Source organism: Lathamus discolor, chromosome 2 (genome assembly GCF_037157495.1).
Source record: "Lathamus discolor isolate bLatDis1 chromosome 2, bLatDis1.hap1, whole genome shotgun sequence".
In the NCBI taxonomy this organism is placed as follows: domain Eukaryota; kingdom Metazoa; phylum Chordata; class Aves; order Psittaciformes; family Psittacidae; genus Lathamus; species Lathamus discolor.
Genome location: NC_088885.1, coordinates 121,406,688 through 121,433,986, shown reverse-complemented (window position 1 = coordinate 121,433,986; position 27,299 = coordinate 121,406,688). Strand labels below are relative to the sequence as shown.

At 42.8% G+C, this 27,299-nt stretch overlaps 1 protein-coding gene across 1 annotated transcript; it reads right to left on the bottom strand.

Moving 5' to 3' along the window:
* Positions 1–1,104: 1,104 nt before the first annotated feature.
* Positions 1,105–18,393, bottom strand: SDCBP (syndecan binding protein). The gene is made up of 9 exons (XM_065668327.1): positions 18,268–18,393; positions 12,430–12,495; positions 9,136–9,214; positions 6,339–6,448; positions 5,863–6,021; positions 4,486–4,661; positions 3,345–3,516; positions 2,694–2,785; positions 1,105–1,811 (listed from the first exon to the last, which is right to left on the bottom strand). Exons 2-9 carry the CDS (start codon positions 12,478–12,480, stop codon positions 1,757–1,759), a joined length of 894 nt encoding a protein of 297 aa, XP_065524399.1. The 5' UTR covers positions 12,481–12,495; positions 18,268–18,393; the 3' UTR covers positions 1,105–1,756.
* Positions 18,394–27,299: the final 8,906 nt, after the last annotated feature.

Below are 27,299 nucleotides of genomic sequence, written 5' to 3'. Positions count from 1 at the left end.
GATAACGCCAACCTCAGACCAATTCTGGATTCAAATTAATTTCAGAAGAGCAGATGAACCCATTCCTCATACCCATGTTACAACAGCTACCTATACTAAGCTGAAATTACTTGCTTTGACTTTAGGCTACTACGCAGAGGAAGACTGAAATTCAGTAACCCTGCAGCAGAAGCAAGAAAAAAAATAAACAACAGAACAAAGCAGTCAGTAAAACTGGTATTTAACTTGAGACCACTTTAGAGTCTCACCTGAACATGCCTGTGACCTACTGCAGCAGGTTAACCCCAATCACCTGCTGCGCCCCCATGGAGTTTCTCACTCACTCACCCAACAGCAGGATCCATAACAGAATCAGAAGGGCAAAAGTTGGGAAAATTTGCAGGTTGCAATAAAGATAGTTTACTGAGTGAAGCCGAGGGGGAGAAAGCAAGAAAATGTGATGCGCAGACAATCACTCACCGCCTCCCACCAGCAGGCTGATGCCAGCCATTCTCCAAGCAACTACTACTTTGGAAAGATTCCCCGCAAGTTATTGCTGAGCAGGATGAGTCTACAATGTCACAGTGTGGAAATTTTGCCTTGCTCAGTCTGGGTCAGCAGTCCCAGCCATGTTTCCCCTCAGCCTCTTGGCCACTCTATCCTACTCATTGGGATAGGGGACAGAGCGAGAAGGAGAGAAGGCCCTGACACCCTTCAAGCACTGCTCAGCAATAGGAAAAACATGAGTGCATTATCAACACTTAGTCACAGCTCTCAAACACAGCACTGTACCAGCTGCTGTAAAGAAAGTTAACTCCATCCCAACCAGACCCAGTACACCCAGCAAGCTGCAAACAATTTGAAATGAAAAATGCAACTATACAGTTTGCACATGCTGTAGAACAGTCAGGCTGCTATTCCAGCTATTAAACTGAAAGGAGGGAGTTAAGCATCTTGTCTGAAGTATCCTAGATCTACCCTTTAAAACATTTCAACATTGTAGGCAGTAAGATAATTTAAAATGCAATTTTAAGCTATGTCCTATCTTGTCTTTGTTGTTGGATGAAACTGACCTCAACAAAACAAGCCAGTCTTAGCTCATCTAAAGTACACACACAGAGTACCTAAAGTTTCAGTCATTTATTTGGTTATTTCTGAATCTTTAAGAACATGGTTAAGGCGAGAGATAAGCATATTAGTTACAGTTTCTATAGCAAGTAATAGAGTAGCTGTACACTACTTTTATTTAATACGCTTACTTACTGAATGATGCCTTTAGCTATATTCAGCTTAGCTGGCATTCTCGTGTAAACGGTATTTACTAGAACAAAAAGATTAACTAGTACCAGCCATATTTCTAAAAAGCTATTTCAAATCTACTCTTGCAAACAGAAAGCAGTAAAAATACTCATTTGTCTTAGACATACAAAGCACAGCATTGTCTTAGGTAACAAGAAGTAACATCTGGTTCCTTTAGTTGCAATGGCTTATAATAGTACTAAACTAAATAAAAGACCTACGAAAAGAAGTCATAACAATTGGAATTTCACATTTGTCAAGCATATAAGGCTACAAGTTTTACAGTTTGTGAATATAAAACGATATGTTGAACTGTAACATTCCCAGCCATTATAGATGCAAGTGCTCAATGCAGCATATCTTCTCTTAGCCTCCAGAAAGGCTCATGTGCAGAAGAAAGAAATCACTGAGTATAGTAGCCCAAGTTTTGTGGAATCATCATTATGTATATGTACACGCAAACACACATGACATAAGTTTAGACTTCAGGAACGGAGTGATCCATCAGGCTTTTCATAATGCTGGTTGCCATCCTAAAGAAAAGGGAAAGGCATTCAGTTTTGAGAGAAAACTGTGAAAGACCACTAAAGCTTCTCATCACTATCTTTTAAATTGTATTAAAGGGCTGGGAATGATGAAGTTGCCGTTTTGGTCCACTATTTCTGAAAGTATGTTGCTACCGGAAGCTGCAACAAGCTGTACCCACAGAAGAGAGGGTCATAGACAATCCCATGAGACAAAATGGGTTTAATACTAACTGATGTGCATCACCAACATCTTTCAGGATGTGGGTATGTGTGCAAGGCAGAGTAGTACCACAAACACAAGGGAAGGAAGGCAGGAGCAAAGGTGGCTGTTTAGACCAAACCCCATTTTTTAGGAAGAGCGTACCTAGGGGGCAGGGAGAATGGAGACAAAACCCACACCCCTAAATTACACATGAAGCATTATTAATCTCTAGCAACTTCCAAAACATTTTTGCAGGAGAGACTTAGTTGTAGAAAGCCTCTGCTGCCAGTGGATTAGAAAGAATTACTATGGGAATTACTATTATTCCTGAGAATAATGTTCATTTCACCAGAATCTGTTGCACTCAAAACAACATTTTAGTTTCAAGGTAACCAATACTTGTGTTATCCATGTACTGTGAAGTTCCTGGAAATTCAAGTATAGTCAGATTACCTTTAGAAAAGGGTTTTTCAAGAGAAGGAAAGGCAAAGGAGCATCACTAACATATGAATAGTTTGAAAACAGAACCAAAGTGCGGTGGTTTGACTAAAACATCAGTTAAGTGCTTCCCCTACCCCTCTCAAGCCTTCATGGTAAGTCTGTAATTAGGTCTTATCACAAGTACAAAAATCAGTCACTGTCAACTTGATTATAACACCACCATAGCTACATTGTTTATTACCTACCTCTTTATTATATACTCGTAAATACTGGAAGGCATGACTGTAATGGTCACTACATTTCCAGCTGTTGCCAAGATGTCTGCAATCTGGGGGTCCTGTTATTAAACAAGAAGTCATATGAGCAACATTACCCAAACTGAGTAATAAAGCAGGAGTTCAAGAGCTTTTTCTATAAACACTATATACACTTCATGCAGCTTAAGAGACCCACAACCTCTTGGTTGGAGTATTTAACCTTCAGGGCACATCACCCAATCTGCAATACCATTTCTGGATGTTTGGTTATCAGTATCTTGCATGAACTGACTGGAGAAGGGATATAGACATTATACATAGAATTCCTACTAGAGTTTGATACAGGCTGGCAGGAAGAAGCTTAAGTTTTTTGCCAGCTAAGTTAGACTAAAGGTAAAACCCAAGTGTTGGACAGAAAGAGGCAGAGGAAAGGAATGACTTATCCTGCCTACAGCTACAAAACTGCAAAGAAGCCACAAAACATTTATGTCTCTCCAATCAAGTGAAATTATCTCTCATGACTTACTTTCTTATTTTATGACCATTAAACAACATATTACAATCCTCTCCAAACACAATTACTATATGCAAACAAAAGGCTCACAGATATCCACACCCACAGTATACTATTTATTTTACCTTCAATCCAATTACATTCTGGCCATTAATTTCACAGATGTTGTGCTCTGTAAGAAGTCCATTTCTCGCAGCAGAACTGTCCTTCACTATTGAGGTTATTTTTCCATTCTTGAATATGAAACCAACATGCCCTGTACTGTCCTTATGCATAGTAATAATCCGTTCAAAAGGCCTACAAGATGTTTAAAATGCAAAACCATGTTTTAAGTCTCCTAAGCCACAGAAAGAACCACACACACTATTTCAACATTTCTGACTTACAAAAAGATCTAAGAGACTCATAATATTACCTACAATGAAAATTAGTCGGGTGTAACTTAATTTTGTTAATTTTGTTGTATTAATATATACTTGTTTATAAACCTTACATGTCTTCCCTGTTTTACAAGGAAATCCACTATCTGGATTAATAATAACAATACAGAAAACCCATACAACATCCACCCACCCACAGCCACCAATCAAAACCACAAATGTCCATTACAAATGTTTCCTCTAAAAACACTGTAAGGTAGATAGAAGAGAACAGGCAATTCAAACTGCTGTAGGTAGACCACAGGATTTTGGAGTACGAGGCTTCCCCAACAATATTTCTACTGTTCTACAGACAAACTTTAAAATTTGAGTCTTAGAGAGCTAATGAATCATTACTTAATATAACTAAACTTCTGTATTGATTCATCGAGCACACTTTTTAGTGAAACTGGGTTTGATTTATATATAAGCAGGAGTTCAGAAGAAAACTACCACAGTAAAAAATGCAATGTATTCACTAATACAGCAAATATTTTGGCACCATCTTTTATTGCTTTTTCAATTAGTGTAAGTAGAATTCAAGAAAGCAGCATGTAACTCTTGAATTCAGAGTTTAAATCTGATTTGTTCTATGGCTCCTTAGTTTACCTTGAAAAATTTTATGCCCCATCACACATACCATGCAAGCATGCATGGGAAGTTTATGAGCTGACAACTACTTGGTCTGATCCCCACAAAAGGGAACATCTCTGAGGATCTTTTCTACTGAAGTACATGGGAACAGATTTTGTTATGCCTGCAGTCCTGCTCAAGCAAGGGGAGACCCAAACCCCACAGAATTACCCCAAGGCAGATGATGACAATCTATATCTGCAGCTAGCTTTACCTGTCCCGAATGATCATTGAAATTCTTTCTCCAGAAGCCTGTTTCAGAACTTTGTGTGCTTTGTCAGAAGTCCATCCTGCACAGTTTTCACTATTGATCTGCAGAACTTGGTCCCCAAACCGCAGACCAGCAAGGGATGCTGGAGAGTTTGCCTGAACTAACTGGACAAATATACCCTATAAAAGGGGAAAAAATTAAAATAAATGAAAATAAATACAACACAGGAGTTCTTCCTTAAGGCTGAAGACCAATGACAGAACACACAGTCCTGTGACATTTCCCATTCTCTGTGTAATGCCAACCGCAGGTTGTGAGTGCTCCATCCCTGGCGGTGTTCAAAGCCAGGCTGGATGAAGCCTTGTGTGGGATGGTTTAGTGTGAGGTGTCCCTGTCCATGGCAGGGGGGTTGGAACTAGAGGATCCTGAGGTCCTTTCCAACCCTGACTATTCTATGATTCTATGATTCTATACCTCTCTTTAAGTGGTAGCTTTTGAAAGGTCAGTTTGTCTCTAGATGGTTTTAAGAGACTGACAAATAATGTTAGAATGAAGTTCAGAAATGGGCAAATCTGTTCTGTCTAGATCTCCAGACATTAAAGAAACAAGCATAACAATCAAAGCCTTAGTTGAGGGGGTAAATACAGTTCTAAGAAGAAATCTGAAAAACTGGATCAAGACAGACTACTGGTAAATTTGCATATCTCCTTATGCATTTAACTAGTAATTCTTTTACCAGACTTCAGAGTCTACGTATAGCTGAAGAAACAGATTAGCAATGCTAGGAACTCTACAGCAGATTTTCCTTCTTTCGCAACCACATTAGTTTTCAACTTTTTATCAAGTTTGATTTGTTAGCACCTCACATAAGAAAACAAGGCACTAAAAAAGTTATTTCTAGACAGATTACCCCTAAAAAACACGTAAAGTATAGCCAGGAAAACTGCAGATGATACTGGGGGAAGAAGAGAGTAATGTCTTCCATGTTGAGAATCCAGAAGTGTTGAAACAGAGATGCTCCAGAGCAGGTTTAAGGATTTTGTAGCTATGTTCACATCAAGGGAAACAATCCTACTTCATAACTACTCCTTACAGCAACCTGCTGCAAGAATTGATAAAAGAGGAACTACTTCTAAGCCACGGGCAGTTCTCTGCATACTGCTGAACTTTAGGCACTGCCCAGTGTTTCCATAAAGCTAGAGACAAGAAGTCTTGAACTGCTAACAGGTATCACAGCTGCTCTGAAGGACAATATCATACTCTGAAGTAAAAAAATAAAATTACAAGTAGAAGACGATTTTGTGACCATACACTAACTTCGCTACTAACTCAATCCTACAGTAATATCTTTATAAGCAAAAAGCAAGCTTCTGTACTTACATTGTCAACTGACTTCAGGCGAAGTCCAATTTTGCCATCTTGATCTTTACATAAGATGACTTCACGGATGCCTTGCTTAATTTCTGCTCTGCGAATTCCAATATCATTTCCAGTCACTGGAGCTACCATGTAATTAGTAGAAGGTCGTGTTACCAGTTGCTGATTAAAACAAAATAGCCAGACAACTTAGTTTAAGCTTCTTAGAACAGTTATATATCAATTTATATGAAGTTATATTAAAAAAAAAGCACAAACAAAACCAACAAAACAAAGTTAATCACAATACCAGCTCTTTGCACCCCAGCCCCCAGAAATTTACTGCTTAGTTTTAAGACCAGATTAAAGTAGGCACTATTACTTAATTCATTTAGCAGTCTTATATGCTAGTTAAGACAAATAGTCTGGTCTCTAGAACACTAACTATGCATATAGTCTTTATACTTTTGCTTTCTAAAAAACGCTTGACTGGTACCTACACCTTGTGGCTGAGCAGCTGCTGCCACCGGAAAGTTTCTCTGCACCTCTTCCTCATTGAGGCTCAGGCCCATATACTGAGAAAGTTCTGGATACAGTCTAGGGTACAAGCCTATAGAAGGAAAACAGAACAAAAGACAGTACAACTGCTGGTTTAACTGAACAAGTGGTTACTACTTTCACATGTACAATTACAATAACACAAGACTTGAAATAACATTTAATTTTAAAATTAAGATGGCAGACCCACTTCAGTTACGACCATTATTCTAGCCCAGTTTAGAAAGTCACATGGCTTAAAATATCCAGCAGGAGATTTCTCTGCACCAGAGAGGAGTGGGGTGCATGGAGCGGGAGGAACAGCTGTTAAACCAACAGACTTGTCAGACCTTGAGTGGAAGCATTCTGGAAATAAGCTTGATATTGCTCTTAACATTCCACAGGTGATTAACTGGTGCCATTTAGCAAGAGGCAGTTCAGAGGAATCTTAAGAGCCCACCTTCTGTTCTCACAGAACCGCTGGGGACAGAAAAGGCTCCTTGGGAAGCTAGGTGGTACAAGGGACAGCCCTGGAAGCAAGCAGGCTCCACAGTTTACAAAGCTTCCGTTTCTAGTGTTCATTTATGGGTACATGCATAAAACTGTAAGAATCCACATTTGACCAGAAATGAAAAAAATAACTATTCCAGGAAGGAACAAATGTCATTGCAAGGTGAATTTCAGTATAAATGAGACTTTTCTCACTCCTTAATACTTTCATCGATTATGGTTGCATGCTGCTTCTTAAGACTTGTCTGATCTCATTTCCAGATTATCAGATTATAGTTTCACCAATATTAATAAGATTTTAATTAACATTTCTACTTTTGCTTGTGTTTTCAAGCCCCTAAAATTAGACACAACTAATGATGCACAACACTTCTGCAGCTACTTGATTTCTTATTCCTCATCAAAGACCACAATACAGGATGCATCTTTGCTTGCTGTATTACATTCTCGTGCAAAACAGTGACCTCAATAGCAGAACACATCAAAAGGAGTGTGACCAGCAGGTCAAAGGAAGTGATCCTGCCCCTCTACTCTGCTCTTGTGAGACCTCACCTGGAGTATTGTGTGCACTTCTGGTGTCCTCAACATAAAAAGGACATGGAACTGCTGGAACAAGTCCAGAGGAGGGCCACGAAGATGATCAGGGCACTGGAGCACCTCCCATATGAAGATAGGCTGAGAAAGTTGGGGCTGTTCAGCCTGGAGAAGAGAAGACTGCATGGAGACCTCACAGCAGCTTTCCAGTACCTGAAGGGGGCCTATAGGGATGCTGGGGAGGGACTCTTTGTCGGGGACTGTAGTGACAGGACAAGGGTAACGGGTTAAAACTGAAACAGGGGAAGTTTAGATTGGATATAAGGAGGAAATTCTTTCCTGTTAGGCTGGTGAGGCACTGGAATAGGTTGCCCACGGAGGTTGCGAGTGCTCTATCCCTGGTAGTGTTCAAGGCCAGGCTGGATGAAGCCTTGGGTGGGATGGTTTAGTGTGAGGTGTCCCTGCCCATGGCAGTGAGGTTGGATGATCTTGAGCTCCTTTCCAACCCTAACTATTCTATGATTCTAAAAGCTCTTGATGTTGAATATTCTCCTGCGTCTGCTAGGACAGAAGGATTCCCAGCAGATTTGACACACCCTATAGATGGAGTAGGCCTCCCTTTTCGGGGATATATTGAGCGACTAATCACTCTTCAGCCACATACAACTCCTGAGCAACCCATGCAAAGCTGACATCAAAATGATGGCATTTTGCCAGCACACCAGAAACTGCAGGAGAATTAAAATTCTGGACAGCAGGAAGAACACTGCCAAGAAGGGAACTGAAGCTGAACCTTTTTGGTTCCTCACCCTGTCTAATAATACAGCTACTTTCTGAACCTCCAGAAGGCTGCTGAAGTGAACTCAGATCTGCTAAAGTTAGGCCAGCTAAGTATCTAGTCCCAAAAGGAACTATGACAGGCAGCTCTCTGGAGAGCTGTAAGATCTCCTGCCTTGAAGTTACCAACATCCAGACGGTAACAGGAGACAAAGTTATATCTACCAAGCTTTAACATCCTATTCACCAGTATTCCTGGCAGCTGATCCAGCACTGCTGCTGGTCATGCTGGTTAGAGACTTTAGACATTTTAGACCAAGTGTAACTTACTAACCCAGAGCTCTGACCTAAAACATACTTGTCCACCTTTGTGGAAGTACATGGGAGAAAGGGAGGAGAAAGGGGTACAGGTCATTCAGCTTTAGGTCTGATGGACTACCCACCAGACATTTGATCCCAAAATCTGATGGAAGATAATGTTGACAGCATGACAAGATTAAGTTCCAGCTTCCTTGGCCCTTCACTGCTGACGTAGATTTGTGCCTGTCTGCTCCTAATTAAGATTATATGAAGAGGAAAGGCAGAAGCATGCTGCTCAATAAAGCTTACAGACCACATGTGATAAGTAACAACAAAGGCAAGAGTTAAAACTAGCTCAAATGGTACCAACAGCAAATCTTGGTACATCAGGCTCACTTTGAAAAGGTTTCAAAAAGTTGGGAGAAGAGCTAGTGTTGGCCAAAACTTCCTTTTATAAGCAAACACTGGTTTTTACTCCTGTAGCACCTTACAAAGGTGGATATTGGCATTTCCAAGAGGCATGGTCTCGCCCTTTGTAAACAGGACTACGTATTAGTAGGCATTTTTTACTGTTCTGTTAACATTGGGATTTCATAGCAACTATCTGCAACATTAGGATACTAGAGTACATGAGCTTACCTCCATCATGAGGAATAGGAGCAGAAGCTTCAGACAAGATTGCTGGGTTGGCTGGATTTGAAGAAAAGGCAGTCTGAGCCTAAAAGCAAAGAAACTCACATTATCTTGGGGGGGGGGGGTAGGGGGAATAAACTATGAAATCTTTATTGTGCAGACAGGAAATTATTTATTTTTTCTCCTACATGCTCGTTATTATTCATCTTGAAGTTCTAAAGCAAATCTTTCTTTGAAATAAAGAACTTCAATACAATATGCTGTAGTAGCATAGAACTACTTTGGTAGACCTGAGACACGTTCCTCAGAGACAAGGCTACTAGATAATACAGAAAAACTTTACTGTCAACCTGTTCCATTTTTGTCATTAAGCAACTTAAAGAGCCTTAAAAGACACATTAAACTTGGCTGACAAAGCTTTATAACTTTAAATTTTAAGTTATGACCTTTGACAGTGTTTTGCAATTACCTTTTTTAGCTGGATAGCAGTAGCTTTACCACTTTACCATATACAAACATTATTCATGACTTCTGCCATAGTCCATTACAGGCTGAAAGTTCCACACAATCCAATGCTACTACTTTAATACCTTCTGAAAGAAATGGACCTTCTAAGATGACTTATTTTTCTACAGAAGTTGCCACTACAGTAAACGCACTAAGCTTGATTTTTGTATTGTTTACTGACTCACAAACAGAAGAGACCATACAAGGCAAGCCAGTTTCCTTCCTTCTCAATACCTCAGCTACTACTTTTTTGGCCTTGTGTAATCACGACCAGTGAAAAAAGCTGCCCATTAAGTGTGACGGAAATAGCTATCCCAGTAGCTTTCCTGAGGTTGAATGTCAAAGGTGGGAGGGAAATTACTAAATACACAGTGAAAGATTATGCGGAACAGGACACATAAATCATCTAACATAACATGACGGTCAAATTGCTTAATGTTTTTAAGGAAATCATGCTTAAAAATAGACTTTAGTCTTGCACTCTCCAGGAAGTTGTTTTTAGAAAAATGTTTCAGAGCAAGAATGACTATTTAGGAATATCAAATGTACTTAGAAGAATAGCCTCCAACTGAAATGCTGGACAAAAAAGAACGAGCTGGAATATTTAATGTACCAAGCCTGTCTGTTTTAACCAGAAGTCATTTTAATCTCACTCACTTTTCATGAATACAGACTTTGTCTTTTAGTACCTGAAAGGAGCCTATATAAGGATGCTGGGCAGGGATTCTTCATTAGGGTCTGTACTGGTAGGACAAGGGGCAACAGGTTCAAACTTAAACAGGGGAAGTTTAGACTGGATATAAGGAAGTTCTTTGCTGTGAGGGTGGTGAGGCACTGGAATGGGTTGCCCAGGGAGACTGTGAATGCTCCGTCCCTGGCGGTGTTCAAGGCCAGACTGGACAGTCTGGGTGACAGGGGTTAGTGTGAGGTGCCCATGCCCATGGCAGGGGGGTTGGAACTACATGATCTTAAGGTCCTTTCCAACTCTGTTCTATTCCATTCTGCCCCCTTTTCTGCTAGAGTGCTCTCAAACGTATTAAAAGAGGCATTTTTATAAAGCACTTCTGGGGAGAGGCAAATAATTCAGCTTTTGCTACCTGCTGTGGCCAAAAGGTCAAGGTAGGCAATTCTCCCCTTTTATTCTCATCAGACCCCACCTGCAGTACTGTTCAGCTCTGGGTCACCAAACACAGGAGGGAAAGAGCCCAGATAAGGCCACAAAGCCTATTAGAGGGTTACAGCACCTCTCCTATGAGGACAGGCTGTGAGAGTTGGGACTGTTCAGCCTGGAGAAGGCATTGTGGAGACCTTAGAGCAGCCTTCCAGTACCTAAAAGGGGCTTTTAAGAAAGATGGGGACAAACTTTTTAGCAGGGCCTAATGTGATAGGACAAAGGATAATGGCTTTAAACTATAAAACAGTAGATTCAGATGGGATACAAGGAAGGAAATTTTTGAGTGGTGAAACATTGGAACAGGTTGTCCAGAATGGCATCCCCAGAAATATTTAAGGGCAGGCTGGATGTGGTTCTGGGCAACCTGATCTAGTTCAAGATGTCCCTGCTCATTGCAGGGGGGTTAGGCTAGATAACCTTTAAGGGTCCCTTCCAACCCCAATTATTGTATAACACCAGGAAAAATATCAGTGTAACTGTAATGGCTTAATTATAACATTTACCACAATTTTAAACTGCAATCTATAAACTTTACCAGTTGGTCAGTAAAAGGCTGAAGGAGCATATTCATGGCTCCAGGGTACATTTTTTCTTTTTTTTTTTACCCCCTCTACTTCAACATTATCTGATTGTAGATAAACGACTTTCATAAGATAAGAAGAATGGTGTGGGCAGATAAAACAAGGTGAAATCCCAACACAGCAGAACTTCAAAGTCCCACCCCACACATACAAACATAGATCAGACTGAGGCAATCCACTCTGGGACAGCACAGGAGAGTTAGTAAGTTCTTCTATGCAGCTTGCTTTATTGCTTCCCCGTAAGAAGAACAAAGACAGAAGTAGCAGTCACCTTAAAATCCAATATAACTCCCTGCTGTTGTTTAAACTGGGAGGGAATCCAGTTTAAGTTTAGGAAAGAAAAATGGAAGTTAGGTACAATGCTGAAGAAAGCAAACTCCTCATAAAATACATTAATGTGGAATTTCTTATGGAGCTTTTATTCATTAAGATGCTTTGCATTATTCTGCTTCATAGATGTTCCATCCTCATCCTAATAAAGCCATCAATATTCTTATACATAAAGTGTTTCATACAGACACAATAATCCCGAAAGTATTGTAAGAACTGGTCACTACCATGCAATAGCCAGAGGAAGAGTCTGATTCCAGATAATGTCAAGAGAGTCACTGCTCTTTTTTTGTGCTCAACTGACCATGAAGACTTTCTGACACAGATCTGGACACCAAGAGTGAGACACAGTAGGTTTATTAATTCCGTCAACACAAATTCATCACATCAGAGCCAAAGTGCGAGACTATGTCTATTTAAGCCCAAGTATTTATACTTAAAAAACCCCAAAAACAACCCCACCCAAACATATCAACACATTAAAAGCAAATGACTATAAATGAATATACAAAACAAAATAAATATACCAAACAGTAGTAAAGTACACATTAATCATATTATATCAAGCTATAAAGTAAACAGTTTGTCTTCTCTCTTTTAGAGTGTTATGGTAAAACTCTCACCTACAATAAATCTCCCCTTCCCTGGATTAAATATAATCAGTTGTATCACTGTCATCAAAACTCATCTTATGAAAGCACATCATACCTGAATAACTTTGTCCACTTTTAGGTCTTCCAGGGAAGGATAGAGAGACATTTCGATGCAGTCTCACTGGGCAGTGGGAAGGCCGAAACAAAAAAAAAAAAAAGGGGAAGCAAACAAACAACAGGGTTAGCCCTCAGAGATATTTACTGAGCATTACAACTTCAGAAAGAAAATAAGAAAAAGCAGACGGTGATGAACACGTGATGTGATCTGTGACCTGCAAGTCTTAGCACTATAGATCCCTGGTGCTGCAGATAAATTCCATTAAGACTACCCACTTAATCTATTATCAATAACAACCTTTGCTTAGTAGGCTTTGTTTACTATACTTAGTGTTGTCATAGGTCTGTGATGAGAAAGGCTATACAGAGAAAACCATTTCACATGATGTACTGCAAGGACAGACTTTAGGAAGCCATGAGGCAGTGATGATGAGGGTTGAGAGGAAAAAAATCTGATCACCCTCCTCCTACTCCTCCTCCCAACTGGGCCACTATTTTTATACAACTGCAGAAGCTATCACTCTGTTATCCACAGTACCTAAACATTTTCACCAGTTCTGATACTCCAGTGTACTGGTTTCAACTCAGATACAGTTAATTTTCTTCCTAATAGCTGGTACAGTGCTGTGTTTTGAATTCAGTATGAGAATAATGTTGATCTCACACTGATGTTTTTAACTGTTGTTAAGTAGTGTTTACATTAAGTAAAGGATTTTCAGCATCACATACCCTGCCAGCGAGAAGGTTGGAAGGGCACAAGAAGTTGTGAGGAAGCACAGCTGACCTGAACTGGCCAAAGGGATATTCTATACAATATCATGCTCAGTATCTAAACTGGGGGAACAACCAGCCAGGGGGTGCTGCTTGGGAACTGGCAGGGCAACAGCTGGCAAGTGATGAGCAACTGCACGGTTCACCACTTGTTCTGTATATTCTAATTCTTTTATTAGCATTATTATTTTCTTCCTTTTCTGTCCCATTAAACTGTCTTTATCTCAATCCATGAGTTCTCACTTCTACTCTTCTGATTCTCTCTGCCATCCCACAGGGGGGTGGAATGATGAGTGAGCAGCTATGTGGTGCTTAACTGCTAGAATAAAAACATCTGAGCCTGCAGAATCACAGAATCACAGAATCCCAAGGGTTGGAAGGGACCTAAAAAGATCATCTAGTCCAACCCCCCTGCAAGAGCAGGGTAACCTACAGTACATCACACAGGAACTTGTCCAGGCGGGCCTTGAATATCTCCAGTGTAGGAGACTCCACAACCCCCCTGGGCAACCTGTTCCAGTGCTCTGTCACTCTTACAGTAAAGAAGTTCTTCCTGATGTTAACGTGGAACTTCCTATGTTCCAGTTTACACCCATTGCCCCTTGTCCTATCACTGGATATCACTGAAAAAAGCCTAGCTCCATCATCCTGACACCTACCTTTTACATATTTGTAAACATTGATGAGGTCACCCCTCAGTCTCCTCTTCTGCAAGCTAAAGAGACCCAGCTCCCTCAGCCTCTCCTCATAAGGGAGATGTTCCACTCCCTTAATCATCTTTGTGGCTCTGCGCTGGACTCCTTCAGGCAATTCCCTGTCCTTCTTGAACAGAGGGGCCCAGAACTGGACGCAATATTCCAGATGCGGCCTCACCAAGGCTGAGTAGAGGGGGAGGAGAACCTCTCTTGATCTACTAACCACTCCCTTTCTAATGCACCCTAAGATGCCATTTGCCTTCTTGGTCACAAGAGCACATTTGCTGGCTCATGGTCATCCTCCTATCCACCAGGACCCCCAGGTCCCTTTCCCGTTCACTACTTTCCAGCAGGTCAACCCCCAACCTGTACTGGTACATGGGGTTGTTCTTCCCCAGATGCAAGACTCTACACTTGCCCTTGTTAAATTTCATCAAGTTTCTCCCCGCCCAACTCTCCAGCCTGTCCAGGTCTCGCTGAATGGCAGCACAGTCCTCTGGTGTGTCAGCCACTCCTCCCAGTTTGTGCTTAGTTGCCAGCTGGGGTTAAGCCATGACATCCAGTAAGAAACCACTAAAGAAAACTGTTTTCCTATGTCCATTTTCAATACATTAATTCTAGCAGGAGACCATAAACCAGCAAGATTCAGTCAGTGGTGAGTTAAAAAACACACAGAGCTTCAGGCTGGCTCTCACGTGATATTGGGAAAGCCCTGTGACAACTTATCAGGAAGTAATCCAACAAAAAAAAAAAAGTCAAGGGGGGAGAGGGGATTGCAGCGTGCAAAAAGACAAGCAACCCACTTCACATGATCCTCTAAGGCACCACGCCAACATCCAGCTCTGCTAGAGCCAGGTACCTGAGGCTTCAGGAAATCAGTTTTACAGTGCTCCTTCACGCACAGTCTCACTGAAGTCAGCTGGACTTCTCAAAACCATAATAAAACATTTCACATCAACATGTGGGAACATTTTAATGGGGAAGGGGGGATGGGGGCCTAGGGTGAGGGAAGACAGAACAGTAGACAACAAAATTTGATACAGTTTTGCAAGTTATAGAAAGCACTGAGAACACAGTTAATGAGACAATTCTATTAAAAGCTTTAAGTTCACGGATTCATTTTCCCATCCAGAAGTCCTTATTCATGCAGCAATTTAGCACTCCCTGCAGAAGTGACCACTGCATAAATTCTTCTACTACTGATTCTCTAAGTGCAGATATTAACTTGATTGAAAGTTAATGCCTAATGTAATACTGCAGTAAGACAACAGACATCTCTTCATACACTAAGCTCATCAATAGCTCTTCTACTTGTTCAGCAAAGTGCCTAACAGCTTCAGTATCATGTCAAACTACAACTAAAACTTTTAAAAAGCATACCCTAGATGTGCCAGATACCTAAACTGTGAGGCCAGTTATGTTGTAATACTTAATTACCACTGACATTTCTCACTAATTGTCACAACCAAGCATACTTGAAGCCTGGAAGCTTCATAAGTTAAACTCACACCTGTAAAACTAGTTTAAAGTTCTGCTTCCTTTAGGCATAAAAAAAACCCAGCAGGCCAAGGACTGTATGCTCCCAAAGAAGTCACCTTTTTGCAGTGTGATGAGGAGCACAAGAGCAGCAGTTTGGAGATAGTGATCTCAGACACAGGCACAACCATGCAGCACAGCACAGGGTCTGCTGGGTCCCTCATCCCAGTGACCAACTTCCACGCCACAAACCCCAGCACGTTTACAACTCGGCCAGCTTTAGTTCTCCTCCACAGACCAGTCTCACTCTGCACACAATTACACTTGTCACAAACTGAAAACCTCTACTTTCCTCTAGTGTACAAAGAGGAACATGGTGCTTTCTGTAGAAAAGTATTAGCAAAGCTAAACAAACTTTAGTTCTCAAATCACATAAGACGACAATTCCAACAGCTTATTTTGCCACCGTACAACCTTCCTAGCCATCTCTCCTCCCCAGCCGAGGGCTCACAAACCCAGGTGTTTGTCATAGAATCATAGAACAGTTTGGGTTGGGATGGACCCTAGAGATCACCTAGTTCCAACCATGGGCAGGGACACCTTGCACTAGACCAGGCTGCTCAAAGCCCCATCCAACCTGGCCTTGAGCACTGCCAGGAATGAGGCAGCCACGGCTTCTCTGGGCAACCTGTGCCAGTGCCTCACCACCCTCGCAGTGAAGAATCCACCCTCTGTCAGTCGTCACTACATGCCCTTGTAAGAAGTCCCTCTCCAGATTTCTTGTAGGCCCCCTTTAGGTAAAGGCTGGCTGCAATAAGGTCTCCCCACAGCCTTCTCCAGGCTTAACAACCCCAGCCCTCTCAGCCAGTCTTCAGGGGAGACATGCTCCAGCCCTCCAGTCATCTTCATGCCCTGCTCTGGACTCGCTCTAACAGCTCCATGTCCTTCTGATGTTGGGGGTCTCACAGCTGAATGGAGTACACCAGGTGGGGTCTCAGGAAGAACAACAGAGGGGGATAACCACCTTCCTCAGCTTGCTACCAAGCTACCAAGGAGCTGCTGGGCTAGATCCTCATATTAATCTCACCAGTCACTGGTTTTGGTTTTCTCAATTAAATAGTCAGAACAACTGTCACCACTGTAACTGCATCCAGTGATCTCATAACTTTTGCATATGGTATTTTCAATTTCTGCACAGGCAGTTGTAACACGAATACCCCTCATTAGGTAATGCAAGATCCAAAAAAAAAAAGAAAAAAAAACCACAACAGTATTTAGTTTGAAATTGCCACTGCCAGGGATGGCCAGTAACTGCAGGAAGAAATTGTCCATGACTTCTGTGCAACTTCACTCACAGTATAAACAAGAGTTGCAGCAGGCACTCTAATGGCTTTAGAAACTTGGCAGTGGCTACCACAAAACATGAGTCACTATAACCTCCTTTTCAGAATCTACACTGACATCAGAACAGTTTTCCTTGATCATTTCCATATCCCCACTTCTTGTGAGGAACACAAATGCTTAGGAAAGCAAAAGTGAAAGCCACAGGAAGAGCATGGGGCAGGAGGGACAGACATAACCCAGCTGGTGACCTGCACAACCCAGTAGTAAAGACCTCTCCCCATCTCTCGGTGCCCTTGGCTGGGAAGTCTGACTACCAGTGCCCATCACCACGTCCCACTAAGCAAATCCTGTTTGCTAAAGGGAAGTGCCCTGCTGCTGATCAGAGACCCATGGAAAGGCAGCACTCGTGACACCCTGAGGCTGCCAGCAGGAAGTCTTATGGGTAGGAGTGCTCCCAAACTGCCCTCAGTGGCGCGGCTGGGAGGAGACGGGCTTCCAAACAGGCTCTCCAGGTTGGAAAGCAGGGATCTGAACCCAGCACGGGATCCAACTGAACCCCAGCTCTGGCCAGCCCATAGTGATTACTGTCTCCTAAAGTACCAGCAGCCAATACTAGGGGAGGGAAGGAAAAAAAAAAACCCAAACCAAACAATGGCACCCACAAGTAATTTCTGCCTGTCTCCACAGAAAGATTACAGCAAGCCACAGATCCAGCCCTACACTTAACCTTATAAGCTTGTGACCCCCAAAATTCATTTTTAGAGCAAATCTAGAACAAAACAACCTGGAGGTCACACTGAGATATCAGGAACTGAACAACTGTTTTGCAAGACGAATTCTCCACTAACACCTCAGCGTTTCCCTTCTGAAACATTCCTAATTAGCCTCTGAGCAACTGCTCTCATTACACACTCGGCTCTGAAATCTGCTGCCTCCATTTCAGACCTGAAGCAGGGCTCGCTTGCCCGAAAAGGCACATCGAATCCTTTAACAACACTTAACCCGTATTTTCGGAGACAGAAGTTGCTACAGACGTCCGAGCCTCCTTACGGGAACCGGCCGACAAGCACGGCCCTGACGCAATGACCGCGGAGCCTGACCGACAAGAGAGATCAGAAGACACCCGAAAGCTCACCGCCACGACGGCGGGGGAATGCGGACACAGGCATACAGGCGCTTACTTCGGCTGTTCTCTCTGGCCGCCGACGGAGGAGCCCCCCGGGAAGGCAGCGCCCCTCACCCGGCACCGTACTCCCTCCACCCCTAACTTTCTCCCGACCGGCTCCGGGGAGCGGCCGCCCCGCAGGAGCACGACACGGCTCCCGGCGGGAGCGGGCACAACGCTGCCCCCTCAAGAAGCCGGCTCGGCACCGACCCACCCTCCCTCCCTCCCTCACCTTCCCGCTCCGCCATGCTCGGACGCCGTGTTCACAGCCCTCCCCCCCGTCCCCTTCCCCTCCCGCCGCTGAGGACGGGCCGCGGCCCCGGGCCCGCACACAATGGTCCGCGGGGAAGGAAACCCTCAGAGTAAGCCCCGGCCACTCCTTTACCTCCGGCCCAGGCAGCGATGGCTGTTCGTCGAGACCCTCAGCGGAGAGACTTGCCGCAGCGGCTCCCCCACGTCCCGGCAGCGCCGCTATGAGGGGAGCAGGGGTGGCGGCGGAACCGGGCCAGCCCCGCGCATGCTCCGGCGGCGGCGGCGGGAGGGGCTGGCCGGGCGGGGAAGGGGCTGTGGGCTGTGAGGTGGCGGGCCAGGAGGCCCGGTGGCGTAGGCTCAGCTGACTTAGGAGCTGCTTGCGCTGCCGTCCGCGGCCGGCAACGTTTTCCCCTGGCTGCTTGTTTTATTTACCCGATGACTCCCCACCGGCGTTCTTCAGTTTTACCCTGTACGTCACTCGTTTGCCTTTATGGGTTCACAGCTGTTATCTTCATGAAGGAAAAGTATATTTTTTAATTCATTTTCCAGTCTCTTTATCACCCCTTCCCTCTCCTGTAATAAAGCATGTTTTGCTAGGTTGTGGCCGCCCCATTCCTGTTCAAGGCCAGGTTGGATGGGGCTTTGCGCAGTCTGGTGTAGTGGCAGGTGTTCCTGCCCGTGGCAGAGGGGTTGGAACTGGATGAGCATTAACGTCCCTTCCAACCCTAACCAGTCTGTGATTTATGATTCTGTGAACTGCCATGTATCAGCTTTGCTTCCCCTGTTTGCTGGCCGGGTATGGGTGAGTTGCGACACTCCAGAGTTGAAGTGACTATGTCAGCTGGCCCATGATCCAGTGCCTGAGTGGGCCTTCTGCCACTGGAACACTTCTGAAGCTGAGCACATCTCCTGGAGAAGCTCCCCCAGAGAAACCATGATGTCAGTATACCAGTGACAGGAAAATCCCAGAACGAGCTTGGAAAGAGACTTTCGTACTCAATTACCATAATTATTCCATTTGCCATTTGCCTTATTTATAGCATGAAGTTCTCTAGCTTCAATTTTCAGTCTTTAAAATCCTTCTTCACTAGGATTCTTTGCTTGCTTCTTTGACTTATCAAATCTGGTCTATAATATAGGTAATTAAATGTGTTGAGCACCCTGAAGCTTCTCTTCAGCTAAGAAACCAGTGTTCTGTAAAGGACTTTTATCAGTTTGCCAGCACTGATAAGCACAGGCTAGAGGTCTGCTTCCACCTCTAGTCTCTTTCTCCTGTCCTCAGCCAGTCCCAGCAGTTGTCAGGCTCTTGTGTGGCACAGCTTAACTCACTGCTCCAGCAGAAATCAAATCCACAAAAAAAAAAAAAAACAAAACAAAACATGAATGTTTGTCTGCTGAGTTAGAGAGCCAAACCAGCAACAAAAGGATCTTGCGAGCACCAGCACCACCCAGAGCAAGGGAAGGGAGGATGTGGCTGAAACAGGAGAAAGAAGGCAGGCACAGGAAAGAGTGGGAAGGGTAATTCCCTTCCTACTGCCACTAAGAAGCTGTTTCACCATCTGAGCTGCTTGCACAGTCATAATCTTGGTCAAGCTAAACAGAGATTTTGTTGGAATTTATATTTTCCAGTCCTTGTCTCGTGATCTTCTCCAGTTGCCAGCATCTTTAGTGACCACTACAGGGGGTGCAGAGGATTGGGGTAGCAGCCAACAGCAGTGCTGAATACCAAAAGAACAGCCTCTATCTAGCTGCTCAGGTGGCTCCTGTTTCTATATCCAGCCATCAGCTAAGCCTGACACCTTCCTGCACACCAGCACCTGAACTGTTGGCTACTGAGTCATGCAATTACAGATCATTAAATATATATGACGGGCAATTTGGGGCTGAGGGTATGGGTTCACAGAAATCCTGTGTTAGGTGCCTTCTGGGTGAGGAGGGGCTGGGTGGAATCTAGCTCTGGTTTAATAATGACAGATGGCTACTGCATTTGAAGTGCTAAATTTTCTGCATGGCCAACAGTGATTTTGACAGAAGTGCGGGCAAAGGTTTAAAACTTCGTGTGCTCAGTAACTCTTCATCCTGCAGTGAGGTCAGTGTGGTGAAGCCCTGTACCCACCCTAGAGAATTAAGGAAACTGAAGCTTGGAAGGGGGTGGCACATGGCTCAGTCACTCTGTGATGTGAACTGAGGACCAGGGTCAAGGGAGATACTTCTGGGCCTCAGAGTTTGAAGGGGCATTGGAAGGGCCTGGCTGTATCTTTCTAAGGGCTCCACCAAGAATGGGGATCTCCAAGGAGTCAGAGGTGAACTGTCTGAACAAGTGGCTCTTAATTAGTTTCTGAGGTATTTGCAGAAAGATTATGTATTGTTTAAGAAGTGGAACAAATGGCCAAGTTACCAGATTTTGATGTTGAAATTAGAACACCCATGGGTGATAGTGTGGTATTTTTCCATTGTCAATATACTGTTTGTGGGTTTTTTACTAGTCTTTCACCAACTTTCAAACAATAATAGAAACCACCTACTGATAGGTATCAGTCTCAGCTGTTACAGAAATCATCATAAAATAATACATGGTTGTTACTCAAAAATGCACATTTCTCCTTTGAAGCTGGAAACAAGTTATGCTTTTGTTTGCTAGGAAGCTCTCCACCCCTTCAACAGTAAGACATTATCAATGGTCACTCAAAGCATGTACGAACTGTGCAAGATAGCACCCTGTCAGTACTGGAAATGGAATATTTGTGTTAAAGCAGTTCTGCACCTGGAGTAGTTATGAGGGAGTTAACAGGTCCTGCTCTAACCCAGGTACAAGGAGTGTCCTGATGTAGACCTACTGTTTGCATTTCTAGAACAAACCCGCCCCAAACCAACTTAAGTAACTGAGCTGCATTGCACTAAACCGTGTCAATAAACCTCTGGGCTTCCCAAATAAGAATTTTTTGAGTTTTCCTCAAGAAACAAGAATTTGTTTTCCTATAGAAATAAGAACTTTCCTATAGAAACAAGTTTTCCTATAGAAACAAGAATTTCAGCATAAACCCCTGTTAAACAGAATCAATTACAGTACAGGAGCTTTGCTCCAATAAGGCACTTAACACGAGAAACTGCTGGAACGAAAATTGCCTGGGTCACTTTGTTTCCAACTTCCTGTTCATATAGGTTTGACCCTGTCTTTTAAGGGCAATATAGCATATTACTTTCATTGTCCCTTCCTCAGCCCACAGGGTGGATGGTGCTCAGTGAATGTACAATTTTCCACTGTTCAGTTGACAGTTTCTTGCCCGATTTCCTGTCTGCTATTCAAACTTTGCTCTAAAGATGGAAATACTAATGTTGTCACCATCTTTTCTAAGTAACACTCTAGTGGCTGAGTGCTGTGCAAACAGTCACTTATTTTCTATCATGATTCCCAGGATACAGACAGGGAATTCAGGCACTTAAGTTGAATATGCTCATAATACATTATTCTGAGCTCTCAGTTCTACAAACTTGTGTCTCATGTTTGTGAAAAAACAGATTTTTTTGGTAAATCATCACCTTTCTGATTTCACTTATGGTTGCGTGCACCCAACACTTCTGCAAATTAGACTCTAGGGCCTCTGTGGGGCAACTGGAAAATGAGGAAAACACAGAGACCGCTTGTGGAGAGCCTGGCAAGAGAACTTGTTTGTCACTGCAGGAGGATTCTGCAGCAGAGGTGGGAACAGTATCTGCTTTGCAGCCTGCCCATCCAGGGCATGAGCACATAGATGTTCCTCTCTCATTCATTAGATACCTTCCAACCATTAGAGCAGATGAAGCAGAGGTCCTGCAGACAACAGGCTCCTTCATGCACAACCCTGGGTGAGTCCTAGGAGAGAGGAGGCAGGAAAGAGAGCCAACAAAGGGGTGGATTTGAGCAGGCAGGTGGGAGGGGTGACTGTGGTCTTCCTGTGCCTAATCCACAACTGGGACTTCACTGGAAAGGACTTAAATAGCCAGCCTTTTTTTTTTTTTCTATCTTTGACATACATGTTTCTGTATTTTAAAATCTGTATTCTTTGGTTTTATGTGGTAAAGCCTAGGTAGGCATAGGCCTCTATTTCACAGTAGCAGTATTTTTTTACTCTTTAACTGCTTCTCCAGGGATTCAATGTTTTTTCCTTTCTCCCATTGTCTCTAAATCAACATTTTATTCATTCGTGTTAGATACGGTCTGGTTCAAGCCAAAGTTATGGTGTCTGATTTATGTGACATTCTGTGGTGCAGATGAAGCATGAAGCCGGGCTAGAAGACTACAGACAGATCCCTCTGCCCTCAAAATGCATAAATAAAATAGCCTTTCTGAGCATATTTCTGTGTTCTGCTTTAACTGAGTCACAGTCATACACTGGAGTCAGCTGAATGTGAAAATGTAGCAGGAATTTAGATGGGCTTGAATATCACTGCCCAAGAAGCTCCGTTGAGACCGCTCAAGCAAACATGGTGGGTGCTGGTAGGCCTGGGAAGGACACCCCAGCCACCTCTCCTCCACGCTTTGCAAACACAGGGCACAAGTGTTTGTGCCAAGCACAAGATGTGGAACATGAGGAAATGTGAGCTCTGATGCCTCAGTGGAGCCTGGCACTTGGTCTTAAAGTGCCACTGAGGGTAAACTTGAGTAGACACTGGCCTCAGGGCTGAGGTGGTGGGACGGAGGTGGGCACTTGTTCATGCTGCTCTGGCTGCCAGGGAGGTAGCCTCTGTCAGAAGAGCTGGGGCAGATAGCAATGTCAAGCAGTTCAGCAGGGCTCACCAGTGGCATCTGCTGGAGAATTTTTATGGTACCATACACATGTTGAGCTTAAATATAAAAGAAAAAAAATTATGAACAATGCATTGGGTAGAATCTTACTGCAATGTGCAGTTGTACATGGAATCTGCAAAGATGAGTCTCAAGCAGTTTCCTTATTTACAACTGCACCAGCACCAATCCCAAGAGTGGTGGCATGGAGCACCTCAGCCTGGCCATGGGTCCATCCCACAGCCCAGCTCTGCTGCCCAAAGGTGACCCATGAGTTTGAATCCCTGAGTGCTCCCATTCCAATGTGGCTACAAGACAATGCTGAGGCTTCCTTATCACTGAGAAAAACTTCACTCCCTTGCAAGGAGTCTGTTCTGTCTCTGGCTTTCCTGCTTTCAGCCAGTTTAACCTCTTCTTGCAGTTGAGTCTCCATGCTGTATCATTCCTTTGTCACAAATTACCACTGCAGTTATAATTAGAATTTCCCTTTTATATCTGTCACCACTGGAAGTCTTTGGACCAGCCCAAAAATTCTGGGGGAGACTGTTGTGGGAATTTGCATTGCCATGAGCTATCAAAAGGCGGCTCATCCAAAAGGCATGTATTGGTGTTGGCAGAGTGCCCTCACTCTTCTGGAGAGCTGTCTCCACACTGACTCAGCAAGTCAAATGCTTTCTGTAGCTCAGGAGTGGTTTTTGGAAGCCTGCCACTACATTTCTGACCACACCAAACCTGTTTAACTTATGAGATCAGTCTGGAGCCGTATGGCTACTGAACACTGATGTCAGTTTGTTAAGAAAAGCAGTAATTTGTTACCCTTTTTAAACTTTCCAGCTCTTTCACTGCTTCAGTCTTTTACCTCGCTTTCCTTTATCTTCCTCAGCTCCTGTTCTCTGCAACACCTACCTGTCATCCCTTATTCATCAGGCTTTTCTTCCTATGTTGCCATGTTCTTTTTGTGTATTTCTTCTTTCATTTTTGTCTTTCTGCTTGTAGTTTAAGTCTTTTCATCTGAAAAGTAAATCCATATGAGGTAAATCTCTTGTCTTTTCCTATTTAAGTTAAAAATAATATAAAAGCATATAGAAAGAAATATGTAAAATGCAATATTACAGTAATTCTGGTAGTGGAAAATCAAAATTACTTGTTAAGAGTTAACACAGTTTTTCAATTAGCCATCTGCATTCAGTTGCAATTCCATTTTCTCAGGCCAGAAGGCCAATTCACAGCTTGTTTGTGTAGTCCCATATTCATCATTTTTTAACCTAATCTGGACAGTTGAGCAGCACTTTGAAGCTGCTTTCATACTTTTGTATTATGTTTATTACAACACCATGCCTTATTTTTGCTTCCTTCTGCACAGTGAGGACATTGTTCACTGCCATAGTTCCCTTTAGCCAAAAAAAAAAAAGAAAAAAGGAAAAAAAGCTTTGGTGGTATAGAAGTATGATCATGAAGAGGAACATATCACAGAAGAGGATATGACTTTGGATTGGATATGGTTGTCTGCTATAAGTGGCAGATTTCTGCTGCAGTATAGAGAGAGGAACTCACTCTTCAATTCTTCACTTGTATCCTCCAGTAAATGCTGTAAAAAGTAGCACATAGTGTTGGGGAAAATACAACATTCAAGTTATTCTAGCAGTAGAAGGACACGTGTTTTCCCTTGGAAGAATAAAATGTGTCTCAGTTGCATAGCTGTGTGCCCCACACTTCATCTAGGTCTTCACATTTTGCACAATCCAGTGAAGCTTAGATCTGCATTAAAAGACACATTTATATACAGCTGTTCTAGGCAAAATTTCAGATACCTAGGCAACAGGCTAGGAGTGATCCACCAAGGATGTGCTTAGAGAACAATCCCTGTATTCATACATAGATCAAAGGGAAAAGTGATAGAGTATCATGAAACAAGAGGGAAACTCCCTAAGGAAAACTGTGATGTAACTTCTCTCTGCCCACCAGGCAGCCCTCAGTGTTTACAGGCTGCAGATGTTTTCCAGCTGGCATTGTTAATCCCACTCCTCAATTTCCCCACTTTTGGAGAGTTCTTCAGTCCCAAAGTGGCCACAATAGCCACTGAAATCACCATCTGGGGGAACTTGCTGATGGTTTCCAGCCACTGGTTCCTTGTTGGCCTCTGTCTCTTCTTTAGATCTGCAGTGCCCATAGCCTGAAGGAAGCATCCTCACTGTTGACTACAGGTAAAAAAAAACAATCTGTAGGATCAGAGGAATACCAGCACCTGCACAGAGAAGATGGAAATAGCTGTAAACAACAGAGTTCTGAAGACGCCGTCCTTCTCACTGAACAAATACTGGTGTCAATGGTTATTTTTAATATTTCCTTTACAAACTGCCCAGCCAGTCTCTGTCTTCTCCTATTATGTTGCCAAAGCCTTTCAGCTGTCTTCCAGCCTGTTAAAGATAAAACCAGACTGATTTCATCTAGATGGCTGCCTTGGAGTAAAGAACAGCAAAACACCACTTCTCTCTTCCTGTCCTTTGGTCACCATTTAAAGTGTCTGCTAAACCAAGAGCCAAAGTATCTGTGAAAGGATTTGGTCCTTGCTTGTTGGTGGTTAAGCCTCTTTGCCACCTTGGAGCCTTTGTTTTGACTTGCTTGATCAGCTTTTCTATTCTCCCTGACAATTGTGAGGTTTAGATGTCATGCAATACTATCTTACTTGGAGATGTAAGTAAAAAGGGGAAAGGTCTTACATATGCTTGTAGAAATAAACTTGGGCATACATATTTTAGCATTTTAGTTTGGATCAGGAGTGCAAAGCAAGCCTTCCAGATGTCCCCTCTTTTAATGCTTTGGTTTGCATTTGGTGAGGCAGGCCTGGACTTCACAAAGTTCATTTTTCAATTTTAGATGAATGTAAACCTCTGCAATACAGGAGGACATCTAGTCTGCTCTGCTGGTGACTATTCAGTGCATTGCACCAGAGAGCTAGTGTGGAAAGAAATAAACCTCCAAAATATGGATAGAGGGGACATCAGATCTTCGGCACCATTTCACTCTACAGATCCACCCTGGTTGTCTTACACCACTTGCTACTGCTGACATAAACTTGGAAGCATAGAGACCTTCCAACATCTCAGTCTCTGTGGCTTCCAAATGGAGATGTTAAGTGAGTTGTGAGTATGATGAAGTAGGACACATGAATTAGGAGGTACACTTAATGGACTGCTAACTCAGGCAGATGAATGCATGCAACAAGGTGCAAAAGAGCAACTAGTAACCTACAGTGGTATGTGGGAAACAGGAAGGTGAACTTCTTTATTAAAAAAAAAAAATATATATATATAAATAAATAAATAAAGAGAGGCAGCATAAGCAAAGCAAAGGGAAGCAAAGGGAGGCAGAAGGTGCCGTTACCCTCCCTGCTCCATCTACTGGGGCAGCCCAGAATAGCTTGTCATTTTCATCCAGACAATTACACTGTGGTAATCTGCTACTGGCTCGTTACCTAACCACCTTTCTCCAAATAATTATTTGGTAGTAGTGAGCTGCATAATTTCTGTAATCACATCTAAGCTTTTATTTCTCCCAGTTCAGTGTTTTGAGTACCTGCAATTAAGCTTTTAGGTGTAATGGGATAATACAGAAGATGCTGTTTTGTTACCAAATCGTATGATTGAGCTTCAGAGTTAAAAAAAAAAAAAAAAAACGACAACCAAAAGCTGTAAGAAGATACCATTTGCTGCACTGAGTGCTAATGACTCCTCATGGTTCATCTTGCATCCATTTCCTTTCTTTGCTAGGGTTCCCATCTCAGTTCTCTTTTGTCTCTGCTTTCATAATTGCTCTCTTTCTTTACAGTTTCTTCTCTGCAATACCTAGAAAAAAGTAACTTGATTAAACCTTAATATTCTCAGTGGTTACTAGCAACTATGGGTCGAAGAGTTCTCTTTTCTACAATTTTAAGGAAACCTGTCATGCCAGAATGCAACATATTATTAAAATACTCTAATTCAAATGAAGGGATGGTATTTGCTAATGATATTTAGTTTATAATGCTTAAAGAAAAGATAGTGGCATTGTAAGCTCCAGGTTTTGACAGGAAGGTTTTGAAGTGACATTGCAAAAGAACAAAGAAAATCCCAGAGAGAAAATGAACTGATACGGTATAGGCAAGCAAAATTCATTATTTGATATATGAGCACATTCAGAGGATACTCTAAGATATAGATGTAAATATTAACTTAGTCATTAAAGGAAACATCTGTGCATATTATTTAAATGCTCAGGAGCAATTGTCCTGAAACAGGGTGCAAATAAACCCAGTTCCCGAACCTGTCCAACTTTATAACCCAGCAGTGTTGATTTAGTGTGAGGTGTCCCTGCCCATGGCAGTTGGAACTAGACGATCTTAAGGTCCTTTCCAACCCTAA